The sequence below is a fragment of the Rhagoletis zephyria genome, unplaced genomic scaffold (assembly GCF_001687245.7).
Source record: "Rhagoletis zephyria isolate East Lansing unplaced genomic scaffold, Rhagoletis_zephyria_1.1 Rzeph_scaffold_00018, whole genome shotgun sequence".
In the NCBI taxonomy this organism is placed as follows: domain Eukaryota; kingdom Metazoa; phylum Arthropoda; class Insecta; order Diptera; family Tephritidae; genus Rhagoletis; species Rhagoletis zephyria.
Window position 1 is genome coordinate 515,900 of NW_016157102.1, and position 17,458 is coordinate 533,357.

The 17,458-nt window shown below is 35.0% G+C and overlaps 1 protein-coding gene across 2 annotated transcripts in view; it reads left to right on the plus strand.

Moving 5' to 3' along the window:
* The first annotated feature begins 374 nt into the window (after nt 1-374).
* Dll (homeotic protein distal-less) overlaps nt 375-17,458 on the plus strand; it is a 94,645-nt gene continuing 77,561 nt past the window's right edge. For both annotated transcript variants that reach the window (XM_017613772.1, XM_017613780.1), the window contains exons 1-2: nt 375-2,176; nt 14,137-14,312. In XM_017613772.1, coding sequence (XP_017469261.1) covers nt 2,049-2,176; nt 14,137-14,312 — 304 coding nt within the window. In that variant the 5' untranslated portion in view covers nt 375-2,048. The remainder of the gene's footprint in view (nt 2,177-14,136; nt 14,313-17,458) is intronic.

Genomic DNA, 17,458 nt, shown 5'->3' on the forward strand with positions numbered 1-17,458 from the left:
GCATGTCTGATTGGCGCGCTGCCAAAGCGAGCAAGCTGCAGTAGGCACTGTGAGTACGAGTGGCTGCGCGCCGTTGTACAGCGTTCGCACTCGCACTCTCTCCAGTGATGTATGGTTGTCGGACTGCAGCGCGAATAACTGGAATAAATGTTAACTAGTTTTTCCAGTCCACCAGCAGCTGTTGTGCGCGCACTTACTCACACGAGCTTCAGCCGCATTCAGCTTGCTCGCACACGCGACAGCGACAAGCGACAAAATCTGCAGCGCTCCGCAGCCACTGTGAAAACCAGTATAGCAAGCGCTGCTTAGCCGGTCTTCCGGACCGTTGGCTTACTAACTGGCTACGCTATCGGACTGGCAGGCGTCGTCGTCATCGTCATCGTCGGATTGGAGCGAGCAGCGAGCGGCATTCAGTGTTCGCGGGCGTCTTTGCAGCGCAGCAAATGATCACATAATCACCTCGTACCTAGTCGTTCACGCACTTTGTTTGTGGTTGGTCGCGCGTACAATTCGTTCGCAGTGTTTCGAATCGACGGGTGAATTTACTGTGTGTGGTGGCTACCTCGAAGAATTGAAAACGCGCTTAGACGAGTGTAAACGCCGCCGTCGTGTTAACGCTTCCAATTGCGCGATTTTCGCGGCGGATTTTGATTGCAATTTTAATCAAAAAATAAAGCTTAGCTTATTAAAATATAAAGAGATTAAAAAACGTGAATTATCTTTTAAAAAATTCAGCTGCATTCAATTGAAGACCGAGGTGAATTTTGGAATGCTCCTAATCTTGAAATAGTGCATTTAAGTTCAAAATACATAAAAAACGAAAAAAAAAGTTAGTGATTTTGTTGACTTAAAAATATACCGGGGACGGATACAGGACAGAAAAAGTACGTGCTGATCTTAATTAAAAACCTATGACAAAAAAAAAATCGATTTTTTATTTAAAATAAATTAAAACAAAATATTTCGAACAAAGCAGTTTTTTTACACTCCAATCAAAAAACCTAAAAATAGTCAGAAAAAGTAAAAAAAATAATAACGCTGGTTCCATAAAATTAACTTAACACAAAAGACACAGGGAACTGGATGAGTTGAAAAAAGTTCGTTTAAGTGATTTGATAAGATAATTCCAAAACCAAAATAGGAGGAAAAGAGTAAACTAAAAAAGATACTTCACTTAACAAAATTTCATTCACCAAGTGCTTAAATCTGCGGTTTAACACAAAACTATTTGGCCTCAAAAAAAGTTTAATCGACTATCAGAAACAATTAAAATCGCTGCAAAAAGTCACGTGCCCAGCCAAATCAACAGCCCTCCCCTCACAACAAGCAGTCAACCAACCACATAGTTTGCCGCCCACGCCAAAATCAAGGCACGCACTCACACACTCGCCCATAAACGTCAAGAAACTTTCGTTGAAGAGCGTTCGCGATCGCCACCGCCACCGCCGCCGTCGCCGTCGCGCAGCAAATCGCTAATTGCAATGCAGAAAGTAAAATGACACAAATTATACGCTAATTAAAAGTGTTGTTGGAAAAGTAGTGTGGTGGCTTGTGGCGGCACTGTTGTTGCAATTAAAAAATACGCTGTTCGAAAAAAAATTGATTCACTTTCGTCTTAACGTGCGTGTGTCATTGTTTACGATAATAAAAAAGAAACAGTAAGGAACGAGTAGAAAGTAAGAACAACAATAACAATAACAGTAAAGTCATCAGCAAGGAAAATAACTTCATAAAAGAGGAAAATATCGACACACTTACATTTTCTTTATTTCGAAATTTTTTTTGCAATTTTGTGCTAGCAAAAATTTTTTGCATTTTTTTGTTTAAATTACACTTTTCCAAAAATTAAAAATAAAGTGAATAAAAGTGAGCAAAAAAGTGAACCTTTAACTTTTGACAAAACGCTGTGAATTTTTAATTTCGTGCACGCGTCCCCCCAAAAAGCCGTCAAAATTCTTGATAAAGTGGCCTCGATAGGCGCCAACACGCTTAATTTTACTGACTTAGGGAGCCCCTATGAGGGGCCTCCCAGTACACCACAATCCGGCATGGATGCGCCCGACGCACCGCACACTCCCAAGTATATGGATGGTGGTACAACAACAACCGGAACGCCAGGCGCACAAATGCCCGGCAAATCGGCGTTCGTAGAGCTGCAGCAACATGCCGCCGCTGGGTGAGTTACTTTGGCTATGCCTTAGTGTTTTTTTTGTTTGTTTTTGGCGGTTTTAAAGAGTTAGGTTTTAAGAGAAGTTTTGTTATGGCAGAAATATACTTGGAGGCTTGCTATTGTTTACTGAAGGGCGCCCGCTGTTAAGGAAAAACTTTTTTTTTTATATTTTTTTGAGACGTTGCTTTGACCAGTGCTTAAACCCGGGTCCTCTGGAGTGGTACATCGCACCTCTAACCACTCGGCTATTCTTATTGAAAAAACACAATATTAAAACACCCTCCTAAAATTAAAAAAAGAATATTAAATACCCCCCCTTTAGTTCTTATTTCTTTTGGGAAGTTTACGATATTCTTTAATCGATTTAATCTTGAATAGACGAGGGGGCGTGGCACCTCCCCATACAAACGTAATTTTTACCGACTGAATATCTCAGGAAATATTTGTGATAGAGTACTGGAGCTTGGTATGCAGATATATTAAATCACTTCCATACTCATGGAGGTGGGCTGCCACCTGTTTAAAAAATCAAATTCAACTTGAAGTAAGGGAATTATTTATTTGAAAATTATGTTAAAAAATTGATGCCAAGAGGCATCAAAGAGGAAAAGTTGTTTGAAAAGGGTTGCCACCTGTTTGAAGAGTCTGAAAAACTAAAATATGGGTGTCATACTAAAGATTAATAGGAAACCTGCAGATTGAACATTTACAAAAGTGTTGAGGTGTTTTACAATGGTTGCCACCCGTTTAAAAATTAAAATCAGTTAATTCAATTAAATTACTAAAATGTGGGCACCAATGGAAATGTTTTTGAAAAGGGTTTTAGTTCTAAGCTAAAGTTGGAAGGTTGCCACCTGTTAACAAAAAAATCAAATGTTACTTGAGTTAAGGGAGTTAGGTGATTGGAATATGCTCACAATATCGGTGTCGTCGGACGAAAGGGGTTTAATCAGCGCTATCACTGAATCCGTCGTAGTCCGAATTTTCGCGAAATCTACGAAAATGCTATCACTAAATGTGAATAGATACGAACGAAGCATACACTTTGAATGCATCCATTCGATAACCCAGAATGAGGTTATCGTTGGAAAATATTTTGAATTGGGTTGCCAACATTTTTTATTTAAAGCCGAATTTAAATTAATTATACTCAAGTTGTTTTGAAATGTTCAGCATGAACATGCAGAATTTTCTGAGGTATTTGAAGAGGGTTGTTGTTTTAAAACTAAATTCAAATACACAATTGTATTATAATTAAATGAGATATTACGATATTAATCGAAAGTGTCTCGAAAAGGCTTTATTTCTAAGCTACATATGTATAGCATGGTTTCCACATGTTTAAAAATTCAAATTCGACTTGAATTATAGGAATTAGGTAATTTGAATCCATACGTATGTATCACAATATAAGTGTCAGACGAAAGAGGTTGCCAACTGTTTATAAATATAAATTCGAACTATTCAATAATTTCAATGAATTATTACAATGAGGGTACCAATCAAAATGGTTTTGAACGGGGCTTAATTTCTAAACTACATGTAAGTCAGAGAAAGTATCACAAGAGAGAGGTTTAAGAAAGTCTTAGTTTGAAAATATTTTGACAAATTTTTAGAGGATGCAATCAACACTTACGAAGAATGATCACATTATATCAAATGAACTTCTTCCGAATATCTCGCTGATGAAAAGTTTTGATTTATGGGAATTTCTGAGAAATTTTATATTATTCTACAGAAGGTGGCGTGATTCTGAAAGTCACTTTTTATGTATCCTTGACTGGGCTTTAAATCTGTAAAAGTGTTTGTTCCTAAGAAAAAAAAACCGGCAGACAAGCATAGAAAAAATGATATTTTTGTACGGATAACACTTTCCATGTATTAAATTTAAACCTTTTTAAGGCAGGAGGCTTGTCGTGGCGAATTAGTCTTTATTTATTGGAGGATGGTACATTTCAATGTAGAGCTTTAGTATTTTTAAATGTCAAATGCTTTTCAGTGTATCTCCTTAGCAACAGATTTAACAAAGGGCAATTTAGCTGCATCACGCTTATGATATATAGCTCCATTTTAATACCAATTTCAGCCTTTGAAGGTACGCATACATACATACATATCGTTACCCAAATTCACAAAGGCCCTAACCAATACTTTTTTCGAAACTGCGTTTTTCATAAATTGGTAGGATGGATTAAAATGCACCTTCAATAAAAAGTTTAAAGTGTTAGTACCAAAAAAAAAAAAAACCGAGTTACATACCACTTTTTATAAAGTCTACCTGTTTTTGATACTCTTTTTATAATGTTTTTTGCTTCTCCTGTAAAATAAAAAAAAATGTTCGTTAGGGCCTTTGTGAATTAAGGAAACGATATGCATCTGGAAATACACACCTCTGCTAGGGAAATACACACCTCTGCTAGGGAAAATTTTTTTATTAAAAACACCAAATACATGTTTTTCGTCTTCTTTGAGGTAATTTTAGAGAATTTCTTCCTTGCTTTAGTTTGCATATAATGTATAGCTATTTGGAATCAATTGATTCGGTGGGTTCGAAAAACGTACAAGTCCAAAATCGGGTTTTCGTTGTTGAAATCAAAAAGAGTACAAGTCACGGACATGCACGGGTTTTCACTCATTTCTCCGCTAACGTAGCTCAGCTGATTGCACCCGTAAAATGAGGAGAAAGCGGTACTTGTCAGTGAGTTGAAATGTTTTTGAACTCAACTGATTTTTGGACTTGTACGGTTGTCGAACTCACCGATTCAATTGTTATTTTTGTCCTCATGTAAATTGAAGAAGATTTTGCATATTAAAACTCAGAAGATGTGCGATAACTTTTTGCATTGTCATATACCGACATATTCCCCTGGAACCATCAGTGATAATATGATGTTTTGTGCTTGGAATTTGGCTTCTTTTGTCTCTTATCGAACTATTTACTGGCATCAAGGCTATTTTATCCACCATGTCGGCATTTCATAGTTATAAAAATATCTGGTCAAATAACTCATTATGGATGCGTTTTCAGTTATGATTTTGGTTCGCTTCAATGTTAACGTCTTACATTTTGAGTATGAGCCCATTATATTCTAATAATAATAAAGTGCAAGTTTTAAGTTGCTGAGAGTTCGCGTAGATTTTTTAATACTATTTTTTCTGACTGTATTACGAATTTTTTTGCCATACAAAAAACGGTGTCGAAGTGAAGTGTTATGATTGGTCAAATTGAATAAATTTACAGAGGGCTTTATTTAGAAAAGTTTAAGAATTTTTGATACCCTCCCAAAAGGAAAGTGAGGGGCTTTTATTTTGAGGTACATTTTTAGTTCTTAAAAATAAATAAAATCTTGCCAGAAGTCTAAAAATTACTTTGTAGTTAGACATCCTCAGTTGTAAAATATATTATCAATAAAGTGCAAAATATACCTGCAAGTGTGAAAACACTCCCTATCGCTCAGAAGGATATACTTTGTTCGCTGAAACAACAGTCCAACTTTAAAATATCAAAAGTTCAAGTATTTAAAAGACCTGCAGCTCAGACAGATTTAGACACGAGAGACCCATAACTTTTTGTATGCTTGTTACGTGGCTATTACGAAGCTGGACAGCTCCGATAATCTAGCTGCAAGAAAAGAAAAAAAAACATAAAAAAAACGCTTAAGTAATTAAAACCATATTTTCTTAAAATAGTTTGCAGCTCTCAAGGAACTAAAGCTCGGATATTATTTTTATTTTTCAATCAACAGAAATAATGTAAACTATTTCTTTTGATCTTTGACAATGAACAGAGAAAAAGATAGTGGCGAATTCTGCAGTAAAAAAAAAAACAAAAAACTGGAAATACGATATACTAGCAAAAATTTTCAAATAAAGAAGTGAACAAGTGCTAAGATAACAACACGGAAGGTTAAGAAACGCATAAAATGAATATAAATACGTTCACATTAAAAATGTCGGGAAACGAAATCTTAACCCGAAATAAATGGCAGAAAACGATTGAAAATACAACGGAAAAGTTAAAATAAATTGGCGGCAATTATAAATTTTCAGCCAATTTATTTCAGCCAAGAAAATTGCACTACTGAGCCATAAATATTTTGAAGGCAGCAGTAGCAGGCACCTAAGGGCTATTTTTATAATATATTAACATATGCAAGTCTGTCAAAATCACAAATTAGAAAAGTTGAAAATATGGTTGTTTCTTTGTTATCATTGAAGTAGTGGCAAAATACTATAAGCGCAGGCGCTGCTATGAAAAATTACATACTTCGCGTGAAAAGTGCAAAGCATTGCGAAAAATTGCCACCAATAGTGTTGGACAAATGACAAACGACATTTGCGCCAGGAAAAGCAAGCGACGAACCAAAGAAAAACGCACAAGGTCGTCGACGCACCCACCACACAACTGGGGCTGGGGTTAATGAAGTTTGCTTATGAAATAGAAATAAAATATAAATGGAAGGCATTAAGTAGATGAAAGGATACCCAGTCGGCAAAATGAGACGCGTTGCGAAATAAGCGCCCTCAGAAAGAGATTTTTCAATTAAATTTTCTCTTTGGAAGCTTTACTAAAAATGGCAGTAGACGCATCGGTGTTTCAAACTGTTGCAAATATTATTTCGTGTGAATTTTTCCCTTCTAAGGGCAGCTGAATCTGGCCATTCGATAAAAAATGAAGAGGAGTAGAAAATCGAGAAGAGAAGGCCTATCGCTTCAAAGGCACCCAGAAGGCCTCTTATTTTCTAAATTTTGCCGACTGTGTACATACGAATATATTTATAATCCGTTGCCACTACGGGCATTTCAAATAATTATCTACTCGCTGCCTGACCCAGCAGCCACACAAACATTGTCGCTTGAACACCTTCCTACATAATTTGAACTGGTGGCAACTACGTATGCACGGAAAGTGCGGAAATGCGCGTAAATTAATAATAAAAGTACCCAAAGCACACAAAGAGAAAAAGAAAAAAATCTTATTTAATATTATGCGTTGGCGCGCTGGCGACCGCAACACCACCATTTCTACACCCCACATTGCCTTACGGGCAGGCATCGTTTTTGTCCACATTTTATGGTTATTTTTAATATTAATAAACTAAGTGTCGCCTATTTCGTTGCACACACATACATATAAACAGTTTGCGCCATAAAAATTCGTACAAATTTATGAACTCAGCTGATGAGTGGTGCCCTGATTTCCTCTTCGAGTTTGCTCCTTTTTTCCAATTGCAATGTCCGCTCGAGTATTAATATTTTCATATTCATATTTAAGTAGTATGTACATATATTCGCGTACATATTTAAATGAACGAGTAAATATGTATAGATTAGTTAGAGCGTACAAATGCAAGTGTTTGTCTGTGTACAACGCGACGGAAATGTATGTACGTAGCATTGCGTAGATTCAATTAAAACTGTTGTAAATATTCCGTGCGTGATTTATTTATGGTGCATGCATGTATGTACATATGTATGTATGTATATCCCTGCGTATCGCTCTCAAAATCAGTGCACAATACGGGCACAGGGCACAAATCGTCCGACGACTGTTCATTGACTTTTGATGGCGATCTCTCGATTAGAATTTTGCTTCCTTTTGCATTGGCTGCAATCGCTGCGACAGGAAGTTCTTAATTACTATTATGCCCTTAGATTAATTTAAGTGATGTTTATGGTTCATTTTCATGCACCGAAAGCAAATCATTGTAATAAATACCCGAAAAATTCAAATTAAAAAAAGTTCTTGCTCGTGGTCGATACAATATTTAGTGTTGCTTAGTGAAAAAAAAAACTAAGTAAATTCAACAGTCACTTCTATTAAAATATGAGTATAGCTTGGTGAATGTCGGAATGTCAAAATAAGGCAAAAAGTAGCAATTGTACTCCGCTTTTACTTCAGAGTGTAAATGTATATGAAATCGCATAGATTTCCAAACTACCACGCCTAATAAACTAGCGGCGGAAATGATAAATTTTATCGGATTTTAATAAAATTCGGTTTGCATCTTAGTTTTAACCAGAAAAACTTAAATCTGAAAGATGGTCCAAATCGGCCAATTACCACGCCCACCAGTCATAAAAACCAAATTTATAAAAACCGAATTTTATTATAATCGGATAACTTCTACCAAACTTGCGCCTCAATATAGTTTGCGAGGAAATTCGCCAATCTTTGCCAATTTTTGGACCTCATCATTCCTAGTCAAACGCATTACGTCGCAGATTTCTGTAAAATCCGATCCCAATTACTACTTTTTGCCACAGCTTATATGGGGATCTGCGAAAGTAAAGCGCACAGCCTATGAAAGATAAACACCCGGCTAGCAAGTTCTAGCAGTGAAACTTATTTCATTAGTTTACTCAGGGTTTAATGAACGTTGTATTCCCAATGGCGCACGTAGACGCTAAATAGGTTACACTCCCTATAAAGTCATTGAAAATGCTTTAAATTATATACAGAAATTTTCTAAACTCCGAAAGGACTAAGAAAAATAATGAAAACATGAAACTTGGCATTAAATATGAAAAAAAAATATCCAACATAACCAATCATTCAGTTACCAGTGCTGATGGCGTGAAATGCCTCTTCGTATTTTTACGTAAAAATAAGATTCCTGCGACACCAAGTGCCCTTTGAATGCTACTGGTCAAGCGTCTAGCCAACCACTTAATTAATAGTTGGAGACATTTCGAAAGTTTGACTTTCTGCCACACTCAGACCACTGTGCGTCGTGCTTATAATAACGGAGATGGTTAAGACCTGTTAATGTCCTTCCTAACGAAGGGATGACCTGTCAAAGGTCTTCTACAACTCCTCAGAACTCACTGGTTTATGGGTATGGGTTTGCTCTAGAAGAATTCACAAAATAGTTCAGGTCCTACAAGAACGGATCATAAGCCTACTCTCCGTAGTTCTTGGCGACCTTTTGCGCTTTAACGCAGCGGGTTGATACTTACCATATTGCCGCTATATAGTAGTAAACCCATACTTTTTTTTGATCCTAATCATTAATTTTGTTTTTGCATAAGAAAATATATGTTTTAAAAAGAAATCTCGAAAATTACAATCTTACTAATACAGTGAAACCTCCCTTGGGCGGACACTCACCGTCGGTCATTTTTTGTCCGCCCAAGAGAGGTGTCCGCTCAATGGAAGGGAAGCTTATTTTAGAACTTTTTAATGTTTTAATTAATTGAATAGTCACTATTTCTTATTTTAATAAAAGATATTGATATTACATCGTTCAAACAAAAATGTGTATGTATTTTTTCAAAAGTGCATATTTCATTTATGAGCGTAAGTACATATTAAGTAATAACAAACTAAAAATAAATACATATTACATTTCAGTCTATAAACTACATAACTCCATAGATTCATTACATAAAAAACTGGGAAATTGCCGATTGACGTAAGTTTTACTTTTAATTTTTTTCAGGTACTGACCTTTTTCATCCATAGTTTTCATGTTTTTATCAGTAACAAAATCCAACCAGAAATCTAAATCTTCAGTCCATGTATTTGTTATTATCTATTGTTATAAATTCATCAGAATTGGAATTGGATTCTCCAAGGGTTTCTGATAATTCAAATAACGAACCTAAACCACTGCGCAAACCAAACTAAATGTGTGCATAACAATCACATTTTATGCGGGAAGTCCCCTTTTTCCATTTAGTAGTCCGCCTATGAGGAGTTCGCGTCCGCTCAACGGAGGTTTTTGTTTGATTTGTTATGAAAAGAAATCTTAATGTCCGTTGATAAGAGGTTCGCGTCCGCTCAATAGAGNCCGTCTAATAGAGGTGTCCGTTAGGAGAGGTTTCACTGTATATAGACGGAAATATATAAAGCTAACCGCTTGGGTGGCTCAAATACATTTACACAGGGAAACCAACTTCTTGGAATTTCCGCCACCTACCAGAACTGTAGAAATTCGAAAATAAGGATAGTCTTATTTTTTTTTTATTTCTTTATATTTCTTTCGCAACGAACACATAAAATAATATGTTTGTATATGTTTATGAAAAAGTAGTTAGTAAAATCTTAAAGCTAAATGTGTACAATAAAATTATTTTTTGAAGTTCGTTGAAGCGAAGTTTTTCTAGTATCGTTAAGGCTTTAATATTTGTTTTCAAAACAAAATTTGTGTTTAAAGGGCAGATAAATGTTAAGCCTTACTTGAGGAAATGGCACTAAATCGATCAAGAATTTTTGTTTGGGCCAACTCGGTTAAATAGTAAGAGACCTGATGCGCAGTGTTGCCGGAAGAAGACTATGCAATTGTGAATAGACTATGGAAAAGAACTTGGAGACATTTTTCTTTAACCTTTAAGTACCGACGTGTGGTCTTACATACACTTTGAGGATGAGCGAAGACGTATCCCCCATGCTTCTCTCTACCCCTCCGGCAGTCGCTCGGAAGCGTTCGTGTAGAGTGGCTGTTTTGATTTTTTATGTAACTTTTTTTTTTGGTACGACTTTTTCTTATTATTTTCAAGAAAACGGTTGATTTTATTTCTAATTTTTATTTTTGTTGTTCATCTATTGATAATTTATAAATGTAGATTACTAAGATAAATGTGTTTTTCTCCCAATGAATTTGAGACTGCAATATCTATTTTTTATAATACAATAAAAATAGATTTGGTTCGTACGTTATATGGAAGAAAATGCTGAACGCCCTCGACAAAAAAACTTCTAAAAAATCAACGGTAATCTTTAGTGACTTGAAACTTGCACTTTATTACACTCGAGAATTTTCTAAAACTTCTGAATAAATAGTTTGAAATTTTGACGAACATTTTTTGAAGTCTGATTCATTTTTGTGAACTTCGTGCAAATTTTCAAATTTTTATTTCTGTGCTTTCTGTTATAGATCGCACTACACTTTAAATGAAAATTCTTAAAAATAAATAAAAAAATATAAGTTGCAAATAATATCATTTTGAAATTTGTTTTAACTAAAATAGCACGTCGGTACTTAAAGGTTAAAGTCACAGGTATGTAGAAGTATATTCATATATTTTTTAAGAAAACAAGGAAAATTTTGAGGAAATTCCATGAGAAAATTATAACTTGCAGTCTGCGTTAGGTTATGCATTTTATTTTTATTCTTTGACTACTATAAGCCTGCGGTACCGAGCAATGTGTGTGAATAGAGCAATAGTTTTTTTCAGTTTGGTTACGGTTTCCGAATTATTGCGAAATTTGCATTTTTATTCCCAAAGGGTATTATAAAAATATATCGCAATTTACACTGAGGAAAAAAGAGGTAGCCCTCCAAATTTATTGCAAAAATGTGTGCATTTAAATACGTTGGTATCAAAACGGCAACACTGGTTGTAACTGTGATATGAAATGAGACATACATAATACGTACATAATATACACATATCTACATACATACATACATAATTTAAAAGAGCATATGAATTTATGTTTGCAAATTCAATTTAAATGTATTCACAGTGCTGCATATACATACATACATATATATGTACATTGAAGTCATGGTCATTTGTGTGCATGAACGCCGATATTGCATGGCAGCCAGCCGCTTCCGTTTCCGCGTTTTATGATTTAAGTTTCTGGCAAACATGCGTGAAGCCGCACAAAAGGTATAAGTCAGACTGTGAGTTCAAAACTCTATTCTATTATAAAACTATAAATCGACTAATCAATAAAGTGAGCAGTCAATCTATAAATTTTTTACCTACAAATTTGCTTTGAGTGTTTTTCGTTCTTTAGTTAATGATGTTGGCCGTTTCTCTTCAAAGTTCTTTCAATTCATATTTTTGTTTTGTATGTATGAATAGTTTTTCATCAGTTTGCCGCCATTTGTCATTATTCATTTCTTTTACTTTTTCTAAAATTTTTGTATTGACCGCAGGGTGTACAAACGAAAACCGCAACAACAACAATCGCCACCTGCACTTCAGCTGTGTGTTGGCAGCTAGCTCTCTGCTTGCGGTCACCAAATGTTGCTGAGAATTTATTGTGGTCAACTCAAGTGTTTTCGATATGAGCTATGTACGTTTATACATACAGCCCTGGACCCTGTCATTACTGGACGCCCACAATTTTTGTTTTATGTTTACGAGGTGTTAGTACAATATTTATTTATACATAGAACATAGGAACATGGACTAACTTGAAGAGAAAATGGCGCTATTTAACATATAAAAGTATCTATATGTATATGTATGTATATGCCTGTATGTATGTTTAATGCATAAGTGAACATCTGCACATAGAACATGCCTTCGCCACTTTTACTAAATATATAGCTATCGATTTTAGCCTCCACTGCCTAATAGAGTTTCGTGAAGTGCTGTAAATCGTAAAAGTTCGACCAGTTGAGCCAGCCTAATGAAGTCATAAAAAAGTTTTGCGTTATTATGTATTCATTATGTACACACGAATTTGAAACTTGAACTTTGTGCTCTCAAGGTATTCCAACAAAGTTATGTATGCAACTGAATGACTCAGTAGGGTCACCGGACTTTTATATGAAATAATTTGTTTACAAAAATTAAATCAAATATACCAAATAAACTTCAATCGAAATACATACATACGCTTCCCCATACACTTTCTTGATTTTAGATTGCATTTACTTCATAAAGTATGACTTGTATTCGAAATAGAAGGATACTTAAAATTAGGGATGCAACGATACGAGTTAATACAACTACCTACTCGATACTTTTCGTTCGATATCAAGTAATGTCGATTTAATCCGACGAATACACGACCCAACTGTTCGAGTGGATATGCGAAGCGGACGACTGTTCAGTACAGACGTTTCAATGCGATGTAAAATTCACTGTATTATTCTTCGCGCTGAAAACATTAGCTCACAATACTAAAGAAGAAGAAACAAATATAAATAAAATAAAGAAGAAAAAGAGTAACGTGCAAAAAAAAATTGTTACAAAAAAATATTTCTTTGAAAAAAACGAAAATATCCAACGTAGCCCAGCCCCGAAAATTTAAACGTCATCTTGGATCTCGCCTGGAGAAAAGTTGATGTCAAATAGAAAAGTTATTCCAGTTTGCGACATTTACATATATGTAACTAATAAAAAGTCTTTAGTTCTTAAATGTATATTCTGCTGCATTACTTTTGCATTTTTTTGTTTTGTAAAATTTCATCCGTATTATTTTGTTTCTATACTCTTCACAAATTTAAAAAAATTTAAAAAGCAAAAGTAATTTTTAGCCATTTGAAGCTTGTACTTTATTCTACTAGATTCAATGGGCCTCGAAACTGCATACACAGAATCTAATTAAAAACTTTTTACGAAAATTTGTTGATTTTTTTTTTTTTAAATTGCATAAATTTTTAAGGTAGTGTCACTCGATTGGTACATTTGTGCAGATTTGTGCATTTTCATTGGGCTATTGTTACAAAATAAAAAAATACGGATTGTTTTTTTATAGTCAAAAGATTGGTACAATACAGCCATTTTCTATTGAAAAATTTCAACAAATCATTTTTCGTGATTGGGATAAAGAAAAATATTTGGGTAATCACACAATTGCGATGCGATTTGCACCAAATTTCGGCAAATACCCAATCGTGTGACACTGCCTTCAAGCTTGTATTTACATGGATGTTGTTAAAGAATGAACTACAAAAAACTAACCAAAATTAAATAACAACAAAATGATATATTAAAACTTGCCAAAATTTGGTGCGGCTATAATTTTTTGGACTACTGTACATAATTTGACTATGATTACTCGGCCGTGCTAACATAGTAGCAGAATACCACTACAGACAAAATACGAGCAGGAATTTCATAAACTCAACCCTGTTTGAGTGAAATATTTTATTTTAATCAGTTTTCTTCTTTTAATTAATCTATGTTGAAATAAAAGTGAAAAATAAATAAAATCAGAATTATAATTTCCAAATAATGTATTTTGATAGACTCCAAATTTGCAATTATCCTTTCAGTTACGGCGGCATACGAGGTGGCTATCAACATTTTGGACCACAAGGTGGACAAGACTCTGGGTTTCCAAGTCCACGCAGCGCCTTAGGTTATCCCTTCCCGCCTATGCATCAAAACTCATACTCCAGCTATCACTTAGGCAGTTATGCGCCGCCCTGTTCGAGTCCACCAAAGGATGGTGAGTATGAAAATGGGGGAAAATAAATTTAAATAAAAAGTGAAGTAGGGATTTGCGAAAACAAAAAAGTGGGAAAATCATTGTAATGAAATCAAAGAACATACATACAAAGTTATATATATACATTTGTAGTATTTAGAAGAAATAAAAATGTGCTGATACGTATTAAACAAATATTTAGCGCCACCGTCCCAGCGGCAAACAAACTGAAATGCGATGAATAAGCGCAAATAAGCAAATATTAATGTAGCAAAACAAATAAGTTCGGGTACACAGTAGATGCATAAATGCGATTGAAAAAATATCGCCTTGCGGGGGTGAACTCAAAGCCACCACTTGACCTCTGTTGTGCCAATAAAAACCCAAATCGACTGTTAGACACGCGAGTTTCCAAGGAATAGAGTTGGTTTTTATAACGCTCAACTGGGAGCGCCATCTGCGTTTGGTTGACAATTGTAAGCGATCTAAATGGCGACATGCACATACATTGCATACATACACACATATATACTTGTATGTACAGTGGCGAAAATATAAATAAGGAAGAGACATTTTAACATCCTTTGTCTCTCTCTACCTTTCGATTATTTAATGTTTGTTATTTTTGTATGAAAGTGTAGCTCGTTGTCTAACAAAAATCATGTAAGTCAAAATTTCAAACTTTGTATAAAAAGTAGCAAAATCGACCAAATTACATCAAAATTTGAATGCGAAAACTGATAAAGCATAAAACTTAATTATATAATTTACACAGAAAATTTACGTTTTTCAAGAGTGACGGGTGGATTTCGGATTCGTTTCTCAATTTTGAACAAACTATAAATATTTCGTTCAGGCTTTATTTGAACAATGGGAAGTATGACTTAAGTTTTTGCATACATAGTACGTTAAAAAAACTCCTATTTTGCTGTGACGGGTAAGAGCACCAAGAAGGCTTTCTTTCAACTCTTTCTTTTAAACTCCATGAATTGTACTCTCTTTTTGTATAAATATTTTTTTCATTGCCATCTTTAATACACGAGGAATGCCATGACAACTTCATAAAAAAAATATCATATCAGAGAATCAAACTTGCACTTTATCATACGAAAATTTGATGGCCTACATATCGGTGGCTGAGTGGAGGATCAACCTATCTTGGCAGTCAGCTCGAAAACGCCCTAATTCAGAAAACTTTTCAAGAACGCCCTATTTCAGCTTATTTTCAATGTATTTTCGTTTGAGATAGGGCGTTCTTGAAAATCAGCTTGTCGAACAGACTAATAATTGCACACTCAAAAAAAATCTGATTAAAAAGTTTAAAATTCTTATCAAAATTTGTTAAATTTCGTTGAATTTCTATTAATATTCTACAAAGTTTGAAATTTTGATTTTTATGTTTTTTTTTCATTAGAAAGTAACAAAGCAAAAAAGAGCCACAAATCGCTAAAATGTCATTTCCCTATTTACATTCTCGCCGCCGTATATCTTGTGTATCATAAAAGAACCTAGTTTCATGTACATAAATGTAAATTTGTTTGAACATAAATGTGGTTCCAAATGTATTTGTTTGTATACATCTTGCACAAATGTGTCACGTGAGTTTCCAATTCACCGCCCATCTTTGCATACACAAAATTTATTTTTTTTTCTTAGTTTGTCTGGATTTTTATTTCGCTCATTTCTACCCTGCGTTGTGCTGTGACACTCGAAAAGGGCAAACAAGATTTTTATCTAAAAATTTTTTGTTGGTGTAAAGTAAAGGACACTTTGTGTTTCGTTGCTGCTATCCTTTTCTTTGTGTCTTGTGTTTGTAAGTAAACATATTTACGTGCCTAATGATCGATTGAGACAAATGAAACTACTTACATACATACTTACATACATATGTATGTAAAATGTATGAATTTACAAGTATGCATACATACATGTACTGTTGTGCCCAATGGGACCCTCGCAATGGGAAATAATATTGTCAGTTTCTGTTATTGTCATTGTTATTGTTGTTTTGGATACGTTTTTGTATGCTTGTAAATTTCATTTCATTTTTTCCCTTTTTTATGTCCCTTCTGCGTCACACAAAAACCTGATGGAGCGTACCTATTCCCATGCATGCGTTTTTGTTGCTCTAATATTCGAACCCAAAAAATGGTGGCAGCAATTCCGCTAATCGCTTCGATAATCGTGCAACCATTGTCACTACACTCTCCCTTATAACCGCGCGGCCGAATAACTCTTTCGTTAGATTTAATTTTCTTTCATTAATTTTGAGCACTTTCGATGAATCGGGTAATCGAATTTTGCGACAAGGTGGGAATTCATTTGCATGTTGTTTTTTTTTTTATTTATTTTTTCATTAAGTGCCAAAGGATAATAAATTTTAGCAAAATATCTATGGAAGAGGAAATCAGTAGAGAGTAGGATTACGATTTACGCAGTTTAAGACTTCGCACACTAGGGCTGAGATTATCCGCACACTCGAATATACGGACATACGTTCGGATATTCGTATATGCGCATAAAATCCGGGCATCCGGTTAATTTAGTTATCTTCTGTTATCCGGTTAATAACCGTTAATTTTGCTCTCGGGATATACGGTTATTAGGAATTGTTAATCAGATATTCGAATATCCGGATTATTCGGATACTTAAAAAATCCGGATCGAATTCCTTGCCGTACTTGCAACCATATGCATGGAAATCACAAAAAAAAACAAGTAAGAAGGTCTAAGTTCGGGCGGAGCCGAACATTAAATACCCGGCGCAAGTATTAAAGATATGTTTTCCACCTTGCCGAAAGCTACCGCTACATGATAAGCCGGGGTGTATACATTTTAAGTAAATTAGCGTCCTTAAAGTTCGACATATTGAAATTTCAAGCATTTCTGAAATTTATTGTTATATGAAAAGCGGCCGTAATTTAAGACCGATTTCAACAATTTTCAACGGTTTGCTTTTATGTGGCAAGCNACAGCCGTGGTCAATTGTTGCTGAAGCTGAGGAGCTATTCCTGCTGGCGGGTGATTTTCGAGTGCGCGCCACAACAATACGAAGCGAACTCAAGTGAATTAAAAATGACGCCAAGCATAAGCGCGAAAAAAGCCAAAGAAATGAAAAAGAAACTATCGATAAAGAAAGGCACTCAAGAAACGCAGTTGAAAGCAAC